At 38.8% G+C, this 13,060-nt stretch overlaps 1 protein-coding gene across 1 annotated transcript in view; it reads left to right on the top strand.

Moving 5' to 3' along the window:
• Positions 1-13,060, top strand: part of KIF6 (kinesin family member 6) — a 167,636-nt gene that overhangs the window by 14,408 nt on the left and 140,168 nt on the right. Inside the window, 2 exon segments of the mRNA XM_054395319.1 lie at positions 3,216-3,363; positions 9,895-10,004. Of these exon segments, the coding sequence (XP_054251294.1) occupies positions 3,216-3,363; positions 9,895-10,004 (258 nt within the window).

The raw sequence follows: 13,060 nt of genomic DNA, 5'->3' as shown, positions 1-13,060 counted from the left end.
TGATACTGGTAGTCCTCTTTCCTTACAGACTTCCTTGTCACCTCAAGCAGGCTTTTCTTTAATTGGTTTGCTTGTTAGCTTTAATACACTCTGAATGAAGGAAATGAGTGCTGTAAACATGGACAGGATGTTATTATACGTCATTATACACACATACGTGTATAAAAAAAGATTGACTTTCATATTGGATTTTAAAGTAGAACTCAACTGTAGAATCATAACCAGCACTTTCACAAGGCATTTATGCAATAGAGTATAAATATTACCTTTAATTATATTGGACTGTGAAAATACATTGTTGCATTGATATGTTCACGTTTTCTGAACTTTCAGTGTTTTCTGGAAAACCACTCAGAGCTGTGCTGATGCACTGCAATAAACATAAGAAATATGTGAATCAAAAAGAAAACTTGATGACTTTTGTAGCTGTCTTGACAGTATATGGTACATGACGTTTTATCCTATGTTTACATGTGTGGTGAGTCCTAATTAACGGCTTTTGTGAAGTACAGGGACTTCAGGTAAATAGTTTGCAGCCATACTTTTACTAGTTTTTTAGGCACATTGCAAAACACACCTTTATGGAGTATTCATGTCATAGTAATAGAAAGTATACACCTTTAACAACTTTAAAGAGAAGGAATAAGAAAACTTAAGAACCCAAAATACTAGATCTAGAAAAGCTTGAAAGAAGAGTGTTAAGTATAGAATAGCCACTGTATTGGAAGAGATGAAATTCCCATCTAGCCTGGTATGTTATTTCTTGCAGGGATTAAGAGTCAATCCTCAGTGGTAAAAAAAAAAAAAAAACCAAACAAACCAAAAAAACCAAAAAAAGCCCACCCCCAAACCAACACCAAAACCCAAACCAACAAACAGAAGCCCCAAACCAACAAAAAAACAGTGTGAGCACGCAGAGCTACTTTCCCCATTTGTAGTTTAGGGACTTCATGATTTCTCTGTTTAGTAGTCCACTCTCTGCAACAGTCTGTGTGAACTTCTGACATTCAAAACATCCCATTGAAGGGAGTTCCACAGCTTAACTACGTTTTGCATGAAGAGTCATTTCCCTATGCTTGCTTTGGTCTGTCATCTCTGAGCTTCTTTTGATACCTCTTACCTTCTGACAACTCATTACTGTCTTCAGCATTCAGATAGAATGATAGTGGGCACAAGAAATTCCTAAGATAAATGAAGTGTTTTATAATAATAATTGTTTTGATTTTTAACATCTGGAATCTAAAGTATATATATACTCTGTCTGGACATCTTGGTCTTTTGAAGCAGATGTTCGTCATAGTTGCTTTCAACGTGTTTCTGTTTCTGTCTCTAACATCCTTTTGTAATGGACTAAAATAAGCAATTTGGCAACTACTCAGGCTTTTAATAATTTGAAGAAGCATTGCATCTCTGGTGGCGCCAGACCAGCTATCTATACATGGTTCTTTTCCTCTTATGTAAGGATTCTTTGCCCTCTATTCTGTATAGTCTTAGCTTATTTATCACTTTTTCAATAAACAAAAGGCATAATAGCAATTTTAGCTTTTCTTTAGCAAAATCAGTAGGTCCTTAAGCATAGTACATCAAATCCAAAGTAAGATTTTCTTCTGAAAAGTTTTATCACAAAAATATTTTTGATTACTGTTTTTGTTTTCAAATACTCCCTTCATATATTTTGTTAAGGGATGCTAGAATTCTGGTAGAACAATTTTGAGACGGATGAATGCAGGAAACATTTTGTAATTGTCAGCTGCTAAAAGGAGAAAAAAAAAAGCTTGAGAATCTAATCTGGTTTCTTGTAACATGTATAAATCCATAAAATCTTAGAACACCTAAAATATTTTTCAAGTTCAGGGCAGTTCACAGTAATTAACAAGAAACTTAATTTTAAGAATGTGAAAATAGATTTTTAGTATTTTTGTCTTTTGAGATAGCTGTATTAATAGAAATTTTAGATGTTGGATACCTGAAATTTTACTTTTAATATCAGGGGAAAATTAGATTTTGTATTTATATTTCAGACATGAACCCACCAGAGGTGCTTCACTTGGGAAAAATACAACCATCTTCATAAATAGTTCAAGAAATTGCGTAATATATTAATAACGAAAGAAAAATGCTGTATTTGCACATTAAAAAATTCCTCCAAATTGTACTGACTTATTGTGGAATTTATGTCACCATAATTTAGGGGACTGCTTTCTGTTTGCTGCATTAAAATACCTCTCCTTTAGAAAAAAAAATCGGAACCAAAAATCTCAAAACGTATTGAGTCACTGTTGGAAACCTGTTTAGACAGCTATGGCTCCTGAACTGTATGTCAGCTGTCACAGAGTCCCATGTTTCCTCCACAATATGCAGCTATACCACTGTCCTTAAACTTATCTACTGTCTGCAAATCTGGTGGAAATTAATCATGGGAGTGTAATGAATTTAAATATCTTTTACTAGGTACTTCTGCAAGTAGAAATGTGAGGTGTGGAAGAAAAGATTGAGTCTGAATGTCATTTCAAGCTATGCCATTGCATAGCTCCTAATACTGTTCCACAGAAGCTTCTTGGACAGATGCAGTTCTAACAGAAAAGTTTGCTCGTACCAATCTGATTTTGTGTGTATTCATAGTAAATGACGATTTTATTACACTGATAAAAGCACAGGTTCTGCATGCCCTTATCCAAACTAGATGTGTTCTGCTAGTTTGATACAGTAGTATTCCCAGAATAAAAAAAGACCTCTGATATAATTGTATCCTTACACAAGTTTCTAACCACAATATAGTACTCTCTGTTTGCTATTAGTGAAGTCACATGTGAAAAATTTCTGGATTCTTCAGCTGTGATGTATGGTCACAATTCCCGACATTTACAGTCTTTTGAGATGCTAAATATTATCTTTGCAAAAATTGTTAACAAAAGAAAAAGTGTGCAAAAGTAACAAATAGTGCTAAATGATTGACTAATGATGTTAGTGAATAGTGGGGTAAGCTGAGGCATCAAGAAGTCTTTCAGTTCTAAATTTAAATTCCATTGAATCTAGAATACCTGTCTTGAAGTGTGTTCTTGTATTACTGCAGATAACTGCTATGCAATTAAGAATTACCATTATTTATATTTTGATTCTATACAAAACTGAACATGGAATACATGTTAGGCCTTCTGTATTATTTATCTCACTTTGGTGTTTTTTGTTTATTTGTTTGTTTTTTAATTCTATAGCGTTTTGGCAGGTTATAATGGCACTATCTTTGCATATGGCCAGACAGGCAGTGGCAAAACTTTTACCATCACAGGAGGAGCAGAACGTTACAGTGATCGAGGCATCATTCCCAGGACTCTATCTTATGTTTTTAATAAATTGCAGAAGGTATGAGACACTGTTTTCAGTTTCTATTTAATGTCTAATTTACAAATACTTAGCTGTATTGATACCTTATGCAGTAAGACTTTGGTAATAGTTTTGGTTACCCAGTTTGTGACAACAGACTGAAAATAATCTACATCAATAGAGGGCGTTTTGGGGTTTAAAAAACTATGCTGTTTTTAGTTAATGCAACATATGTTCAGATCATACAGTTCATTCTTAACACTTACTAGCTCCAATCTGGCTCTGTATTGTATGCATCGCATCTCATGTGCTTAGTACAAAAATTGCTCTGATGCCTATGTAAACCAACATCTATAAAAGATGGAGCATTACTTTCAGTTTTCATAACTTGCCTAATTTCTTTGTGCTCAACTAATGCTCAAAAAATCCCAATACGTAAGTTAGTAAAATTAAGCGTTTTAAAATACTCTGTTTTCTAATAGCTATATTTTACCTATTGTTAGCTAAACAGTATCAATATCTAACTACTTGCCAGCGATAACCAGAAAAACATTTTAAGGTGTAGTAAACTGTACTCTGAAAACCACTTACATGTGCTTTACATCTGAAACTTACGGTTGAGAAATAGTCACTAAACACATATAAATACTGATTTCACTTCACAAAAGATTTAAGCAGCAGCAAATACTGTCCAGTATGATTTCATTCTTTCCTTTTTCCTTATAGTATTTCTGAGTTTTATAATTCTGTCTCTGTTTTTTTATTAATGCTTTATTGTTCATTTTTTAGAATACTACATAGATTTTCCTGCTACTGACAGTTCAGTGAAACTGTGTGAATCCTGAATTTGACATAGCTTATAGGGCAAGACATTGTTCCAGTGTCTTAAATGACCTAAACCAAAGAGCTAGGAACTTACTTTTTAGGTGAATCCAGTGATGTAAGTGTGAATCTTGTATTTCAACAACTCTACCTGTGCTCTGCAGAAGTAGGACTTCGTATTGCAAAACTACCTTGCAAAAATCATGTCTAATTGTTGCACTTAAAAATTAATCAAGCTGATTTTCAGATTATTGTACCACTCTGAAGTCTTTTACTCTTTTACTTCAAATCAAAACCAAATGTGATGTTGCTGCCTGGGGGAAAAAAAAAAAGAAAAAGAAAAAAAGGATATCAGCCCTGACAGAAAGAGTTTGGGAGATGGAGAAGACTGACTGCAATTAAATTGTATGCTTTGTCTATATATGCCCCCCAAAAAAGACACCTGAACTTAATTTGGGAGGTTTACTTATGTACAGAAAGCATGACATCTGTTGTTTTTTACAGAAGAAAATGGCAACATTTAAAACATTGCAAGTACATTGTAATGTCTCAACATCTAAGAGCAATGGCAGAAACAGAGTAAACACAAATTGTAAAATATCTCCAAGTTTAAAGGTCTTTGAACACCTGAAGTTCCTTCTTTTCTCTTTGTATTAATTTTTCTAATACCTAAATGATATTTAACCAAAATACTTCAGAAACTCAGATGTCAGCAACAAAATTTTTCATTGAATAGGGAAGCTAAATTAGTTATTCTGAATCATAAGTCTTCTGAGTGGCCTGCAGCCTACAAGTTGTAAAGGTAGCTTAAGTCGCATCCTATTTTTTTGCCATGTATAAGACAACTGTAAGAAACAATAATAAGTAGCTTGTTATACAGTGATTGGCATTCCAGATGTAAGAACTTTTTTCCTAAAGGAGGATATAGGTAACATACATTGAGGTATGTGTTGGGTTATAACCAAAATATTGTGGAATTACTTCAGTTTTACATCTGTATGCAATAAAAGGAATGGATACACACCACAGTAGGCATTCTGTTTGAGGAATTTAATTTTCTTTTAATATCTGTAAACCTGAAATAAGTGAACATCCATCCTGGTGCTTTCTTAAGTTTAGGAAGCAGAAGTGAAGAGACGAGACTGGTGTAGCATGTGTTTTGTCTCTTCATTTACTACAACAGGTCTATGACTAATTTAAGATTAATCTTCACAATTTAACAAAGTCATTTAATTAAATTTAAATCTCATTTGAAATTAGCAACAATTGATACATTTTTGTACTGTTATTCATCTAGTACAGGGTACCGATTCATACTCAGAAGGGGATATGTCTCAGTCACATGAACATGTTCTGAATAAGGGTTAAACATATTAAGTTGCTCTTTTCTTTTATGTTTGCTCTTTCAAAGTGTGGCTGTGGCAGATAAATGTACACACAACATTTGAGGTGCCCAAAAGCTTGCTTTTGTAGGAATAGAAATAATTTTTAAAAAGTGATCATGTTGCCTTGCACAACCCAATGGAGGACTTTTGTTGTGGCAAGTGAACAGATGGATCTTGTAATTGCCAGCAATATACAATGTCCACATACCAATAATGTTCTTTTCTGTACTAGGTATGTAATAAAAGCAAAGAAGGATTAAAAAATAACAGTTTTATTTTCTACTTTCTGAGCACATAAGTTCTACAAAAATGTTTGTATTTCCAGATTGGGTTTTGAAACAGAAGCTGTACTTAGTGTGCTGATTTGAGCTCTGATGAGCTCTGGCTGGAGTTTGGAGCTCAAATGATAACAGATTGAGGTTCCACCCCTCTCCCTTTTTCCTGGCAAGGCAGAGAGGGAGGAAAGGAAAAAAAAATAAAGGGGTAGGGGAGAGGAGAAGTAAGTTCACGAACGAAATAGTATGGAATCGGTTTGGAAGTAGAAGAGGTAAATTTTTTACAGAAAAAAAATAGAGATTTATAGCAGTAACAGGGAGGGTTCACAAAGGTAAGGAACGAGGGTAAATGGGAAGATATACAAAACCAAACCTGGATGGTCTTGTGTTCCCCTGGATGTGAGTGGATTCAGTTGGAAGAAGTAGGACCTGGCCATGTGGTCAGTGCAGGAGGCAGTAGCAGCAGCGATGTTCTTTCGAGCAAACGAGGCAGGAACGAGCACAAGCAGTGAGATGTCCACCCTTTTTATAAGCTTGCTGAACAGGAAGGGGGAGTGGAATAGAGCCTTTGAGCCAGGGGACCCCTTCTCCTTGGGGGGAAGGAACCAAGTCCTACCTGGATTAAGTTTCTTTTGTCCACCTGGGGGCTGGGTTCTTTCAGCCCCGTCCAGGATGGGTGTAACCCAGATAAGTCGACCCCTCTATCCCACTTCCACTTCCCTGTCACAGTCTCTTCAGCCAGTCATGAATTGTGGTAAGTGTTAGAGTTCTTGTTTCAAGTCCCTCTTTATCTTGGCTGTCTCTCTCTGTCTCAGGGCAGTCTCTCGCTCCGGTGCCAGTTGATGCAGGTGGTGTTTGAGCTGGGCAGGAATGTGGAGAAGAATAAACAAAACCAGGAAACAGTCTTTGTCTCTGAAGGGGGATCAGGAACAGTCTGTTGCTGTAGGGGAAACAGGAACAGTCTTTTGCTATGGGAAAGCAGAAACAGGTGTAGGTGAGATGATGCAAAAGTCCTCTGGGCTGATGCCTGTGTGCAGTGAGTTCATGTTGGATCCTGGACGCCCGGTTGTTACCAAACTAGGAAAGAAAACTTCTAACAACTTAGAACTATTATACAGTTATTGTATCCTCTGAGGCTATACCTTTTCAGTGAAGTCATGTTTCATTGTGGGACACATTGAATATCCTCCGTCTCTAGCATGACCCAGTATGTGTGACCAGGCCCCCCAGCAGAGACCACCCCTCGGGTTGATTTGCCCCCACCAGCAGCAGGGAAAACCCATACTGATTTTCCCAGTAGGTTTTTCTCATAGATTACATGAACTCCATCTTGCAGCAGGTTGGACTGGGCAGGACCAGCTCGGTTTACAAACCCTCTGCTATTCACTAACCAAGTGGCCTGAGGTAGGTGTTTTTCCCAGTTCCTAAAGGTTCCACCCCCCCATGGCTTTTAAGGTGGTCTTCAGCAAGCCTTTGTAGCATTCAACCTTCCCTGCAGGTGGTGCATGGTATGGGATATGGTAAATCCATTCAATCCCATGTTCCTTTGCCCAGTCTCTTATGAGATGGTTCTTGCAATGGGGTCCATTGTCCGACTCGATCCTCTCTGGCGTGCCATGTCTCCATAGGACGTTTCTCTCCAGGCCCAGAATGGTGGTGTGGGCGGTGGCATGAGGTACTGGGTAGGTTTCCAGCCATCCTGTACTTGCCTCTACCATAGTCAGTACGTACTGCTTGCCACTGTGAGATTGAGGAAGGGTGATGTAGTCGATCTGCCAGGCTTCTCCATATTTATACTTTGACCATCTTCCCCCATACCACAAAGGCTTCATGCGCTTAGCCTGCTTTATGGCAGCACAGATGTCACACTCATGAGTAACCTGGGAGATGGCTTCCATGGATATGTTCACTGATCTGTCCCGAGCCCACCGGTATGTGGCATCTCTCCCTTGGTGACCTGAGGTGTCATGGGCCCAGCGAGCTAAGAGTAGCTCACCCTTGTGTTCCCAGTCCAAATCTATCCGGGAGATTTTAGCAGCCAGATCTGCTTGGTGGTTGTGCTGGTGTTCCTCAGTGGCTCGGCTTTTGGGGATGTGTGCATTGATGTGCTGTAGCTTTATTGGCAGTTTGTCCAGACAGGCAGCAATGTCTTGCCATAGGTCTGTGGCCCAGATAGCCTATCCTCTGCCATCCGTGCTTCTTCCATTCCCTCAGCCACCCTCACAAGGCATTTGCTACCATCCAGGAGTCAGTGTAGAGGTGAAGCACTGGCCAGTTCTCCCATTCTGCTATATCCAGGGCCAGCTGGACACCTTTTACCTCTCTATACTGACTGGTTTTGCCTTGCTTCTGCCACTTGCCTTCTTGGGCTCCAGACAGCTGCCTTCCATCTCTGCTTGCTTCCTACAAGATGGCAAGATCCATCTGTGAATAGAGCATAGCCCTTTTCATTATCAGGGAGGTCATTATATGGGGAGCCTCCTCAGCACAGGTCACTGTCGTCTTTGGTGGCATCCCAAAGTCAGCACCTTCTGGCCAGTTGGTGTTTACTTCCACTCTGCCTGGGTGTTCGAAGTTCCCCGTTCGAGCTCGCTGAGTTATCAGGGCCATCCATTTACTCCAGGTGGCATCTGTGGTATGATGTGGGGTTGAGCTTCTCCCTTTAAACATCCAAGTCAGGACTGGAAGCCTTGGAGCTAAAAGGAGTGGTGACTCAGTCCCAATCACCTCGGAAGCAGCTTGGACTCCCTCATAGGCAGCCAGGATTTCCTTTTCTGTTGCAGTGTAGTTGGCCTCAGAGCCTTTGTAACCCTTACTCCAGAAACGTAGGGACCTGCTCCTTGTTTCATGAGGAGCTTTCTGCCACAAGCTCCACGTAGGGCCACTCTCACCAGCTACAGTATACAGCACATTCTTGATCTCTGGCCCAGTTCGAACAGGTCCCAGAGCCATAGCATGGACCACATCTCATTTTATCTGGTCAAATGCTACCTGTTGCTCAGGTCCCCACACAAAATTATTTTTCTTTCGTGTTACATGGAAGAGGGGTTTCACTACTTGACTGTATCCAGGAATGTGCATTTTCCAGAAGCCCACAAGCCCCAGGAAGGGTAGTGTCTCTTTCTTACTAGTGGGTTGCAGCATAGTGGCTACCTTATTCACCACATCCTGAGGGATACGGCGAGGGCCATCTTGCCATCGAACTCCCAGAAACTGGATCTCTGTGGCAAGCCCTTTTACTTTGTTTCTCTTTATGACAAAGCCAGCCTCATCACAGCAGATGATAGAACTGTGTTTCCACCCCTGGGGCAGACGATTCCACTGGTATTGGACACCTCTCCAGGTGAAAGCAAACTGTGGCCTACATTCTTCTGCAATGGGAATGGAGAAGAAAGCATTAGCAATATCTCTTGTGGCATACCACTTGGCCGCCTTCGATTCCAGTTCGTACTGGAGCTCCAACATGTCTGGCACAGCAGTGCTCATCGGAGGAGTCATTTCATTCAGGCCACGGTAGTCCACAGTCAATCTCCATTCCCCATTTGCCTTCCGCACTGGCCATATTGGGCTGTTGAAGGGTGAGTGAGCTTTGCTGGTGACCTTCTAGCTCTCCAGTCATCGAATCAGTTGATGTATGGGGTGCAGAGAGTCTTGGTTGGTCCTGTATTGCCTGCGATGCAGCCCTGTCCAGGATGGGTGTAACCCAGCACACTTAGTTATGCTTATAGAGATGTTTCTGTCTGCATACTTACAAATCATTGCTTCGTATTTTTTTTTCTTATTGATTCTTAAAGCATCAGATTAAAGTCAAAAGTGTGATGAGGTTTAGGGGAGCATTTTTGTGGGGTTTTTGGTTTGAGTATTTTCTTTGTTCTGTGTGTGTGTTTTGGTTGGATTTTTTTGCTTTCCTCTCTTACTGAGCCTTTATGTATATGGTAACGGAAAACAGTATCCAAATTTAAAATGCAAACCATACTCAAGAAAAAGAGACATATTGAGGATGCAGCATGAAGACTATAGTGATAAATTTGTCCTTTGATCTAGCTGACTCCTCAATTAGCTTTTTTTTTTTTGTTTTTTTAATCCAGGATAGCAGTAAAATATATACAACTCATGTTTCCTACTTAGAAATCTACAATGAATGTGGATATGATCTGCTGGACCCAAGACACGAGGCCTCCAGACTGGAAGATTTGCCGTAAGTAATAAAAATATGTAGAATCATAAAAAACCCAACAGAAATAATTTTCATATGCCCTGTTACATTACTTGGGGATGTTTTTGAAACTGTGCTGCTCATCTCAGTGTTAATTAACCCAAAAGACTTTTTCCCAATTTTATCAACACTGTCTAAATTTTATCTTGTGTATATAGAGGCTAGGGAAATTGGACACCATCCATAGACTTCAAGAAGAGAATTACCAGTGTTAGAATTTTTAAGGCTAATAATAATAATATTAGCTCATTCTCTTCACATGAAATACATTCTTTCATAATAGCGTTTGGTGTGTTACTACTGAATACTAAAGTTTAGGAAAGTATGAAGGTTTATAAACTTAAGCTTTTCTCTTTATTAGTGAGGAGACTGCTGAAAATTGTTCTGAATCGTTTCTTCAAAAATTTCATTCAAACAAATTATATTTTAAAAGTATAAAATATTTGCAGCATACATTACATATCATTTATTCTCATCCAGATTTTGTTGATTTTGTTTCCTGAAAACCAGTAGGAAGAAGTTAGTGAAGTTTTTCTAAGGTGACTTTTCTAAAGGTGTTGGAAGAGTAAAATAATTCAGTTCAAATTATTGCTGAGCTGTTCAAGTCAGCTTTGTTTTTGAATATCAAAGTATTATTTAATAAACATTTTTGTGAGTAAGAATATTAAAGCTGCCTACAGGTTCTAAGTGATCTTATGTTTTGCTTGTGCATGAAATGCCAAGCTCATTGTTTCAGTTCAGAGGGGTGAATCACAGAATCAGAATGTTAGGGGTTTGAAGGGACATCCAGAGATCTAGTCCAATACCTGTGCCTTAGCAGGATCACCTATGGCAGACCACACAGGAACATGTCCAGGCGTGTTTTGAAAGTCTCCAGAGAAGAAGACTCCACAACCTCCCTGCACAGCCTGTTCCAGTGCTCTGTCACCCTCACTATGAAGAAGTTTCTCCTTGTGTTGAGGTGGAACCACCTGTGTTTTAACCGCTACCCGTTGTTCCTTGTCCTATCCCTGGGCACCACTGAAAAGAGACTGTCACCTTCATCTTGACACCCACCCCTCAGATATTTATGGATATTGATAAGATCTGCTCTCAGGCTTCTCTTCTCAAGACTAAAGAAGCCCAGTTCCCTCAGTCTCTCTTCATAGGAGAGATGTTCCAGTCCCATGGTCATCCTTGTAGCCTTCCACTGGCCTCTCTCCAGCAGGTACCTGTCTCTCTTGAATTGGAGAACCCAAAACCGGAGAGAGTAGATTTACGGCTCTTTTAGATCTCAGTAAGAAAGATCTGACAATAAATAGTTTAACATCACTGCTTTGATAATACAGAATAAGAGAAGGAATATAGATGGCAAGCAAATCTTCCATCCCATCAGACACTGGGCACCCTGTGTTCATGCAGCATTGGACAGAGCCTGAACGGATTTCCCCACAGTGTACTGTGCAGAGTGGTTCAGATACTGTCCATGGAGAGAAGCTCTCCTTTTGGTCAATCAAGCTATTGTCTAATTGCCTTATGAGAAAACAGGTCCATTTCTGAAAGGTGCTCTCATGAGAACTTGTGGTAAGGCCACACAGGTGGTGTGATGACCATATGCAAGCTCTTCAGTTAAAATGAACTGTCTGAATTTACCCTGCAGTCACACACAGCATGACGCAGGCTTGAACGCCATGGCTACACCAGCAAAGGTTAACCATTTTGTGGATTGCTAACTCCTGAAAATGTGCAACAGTCTCTGTCAGTATCAATACTCTCTGTCCGCAAAGTGTGGAACAAGCAAACTGTCTTTTTTGTTTCACATATAGGATTCATTGGAGACAATGGGAAGGATTTCCTATCACAATATGATGTGTGAAGAGAAGAATCTATACTAATACTCATCTCATAGTTGTATCATGTTTCACAAGCTAAGGAGATTATTCTGTAGTTCTATACTTGAATGGAAAAATTAAATCTCCTGTGCCATTGAAATCTGTGCTGGTGGCTGAATAACTTTGTAACCCTGCCTCTTGAATTAGTGTTGACTTTGTCCTGATGTGGTATTCAGGACTATATTCCTGACTACATTCAGGTATTCAGCTATATTCCTGAAAGATAATTTTTTTGGGATGATATATAAAATGATGATCTTGGTCGTTCGTTTTTAAAAACTAAAGCTCCTCGAGACTTTATGCAAAGATTAGCTGTAACTATCCATTAGTTTATTCTCCTCTGCTGCACAGACTCCAAGATGCATGATTGCTGATTTTTTCTTATCCAGTTTCTGTCTAGTTTCTTCTTCATGCTGAAGTAGTGTCACTGTATTCTGCTAATATAGTGCCATAGAAGATGTGTATTTTTTCATGTAATTAGGTTTAATTTTTAAATGCTTATAAAGTTCTTGAAATTATCGAAGATTTCTTGAGCTCTAATCCCTAGAGACAGATATAATTGTAGGAAACTTGGTTTTTTAAATTGGCATTTGTTTTCCCAAATTGTGAGTTGTATTCATGTTATACAAATTAATGAGATGGTATTAATCAAAAGAAACTTTAGCTTCATTTTTTGCCAGTAACAAATTTCATAAGTGAAAACATTAAATATGTAAGGCACTCTTGCATTTATGACAGCTCAGTTGATGCAGGAAAAGGACTATGTTTATAGTATAAAAAAGACTGATTCTATCCTACAGGTTTCCTAGTCAGCTACAAATTCCATCCAGTAAGCAAAATGGAAAAAATTCATTGCTTGTAAGGAAAACACAACCTTGTATATGTCTTCTTTAAAGTCATTATGGATAACTTAACAGAACTTTTTACTCCCAAATCAAAGTCAGGGCCATGAAATGTAGAGATTTTACTAATCTAGGAAATATTTTATAGAAATCTATTATATATGTCATATACAGTAACTTTATAGCACTATTTTTTTTTTTTGTCACGTTGGAGCATGTATTTTTCAAGAAGTTTTGACAGATGCCTCTCAAAATCTGCAAATTTTAGACTGCCATCTGGAAATCTTCTGAATAACTGCAAGGCCAGTGTATAGGAAGCTGCCAT

Source organism: Indicator indicator, chromosome 2, assembly GCF_027791375.1.
Source record: "Indicator indicator isolate 239-I01 chromosome 2, UM_Iind_1.1, whole genome shotgun sequence".
NCBI lineage: Eukaryota > Metazoa > Chordata > Aves > Piciformes > Indicatoridae > Indicator > Indicator indicator.
This window is presented reverse-complemented; position numbering and strand designations above follow the sequence as displayed.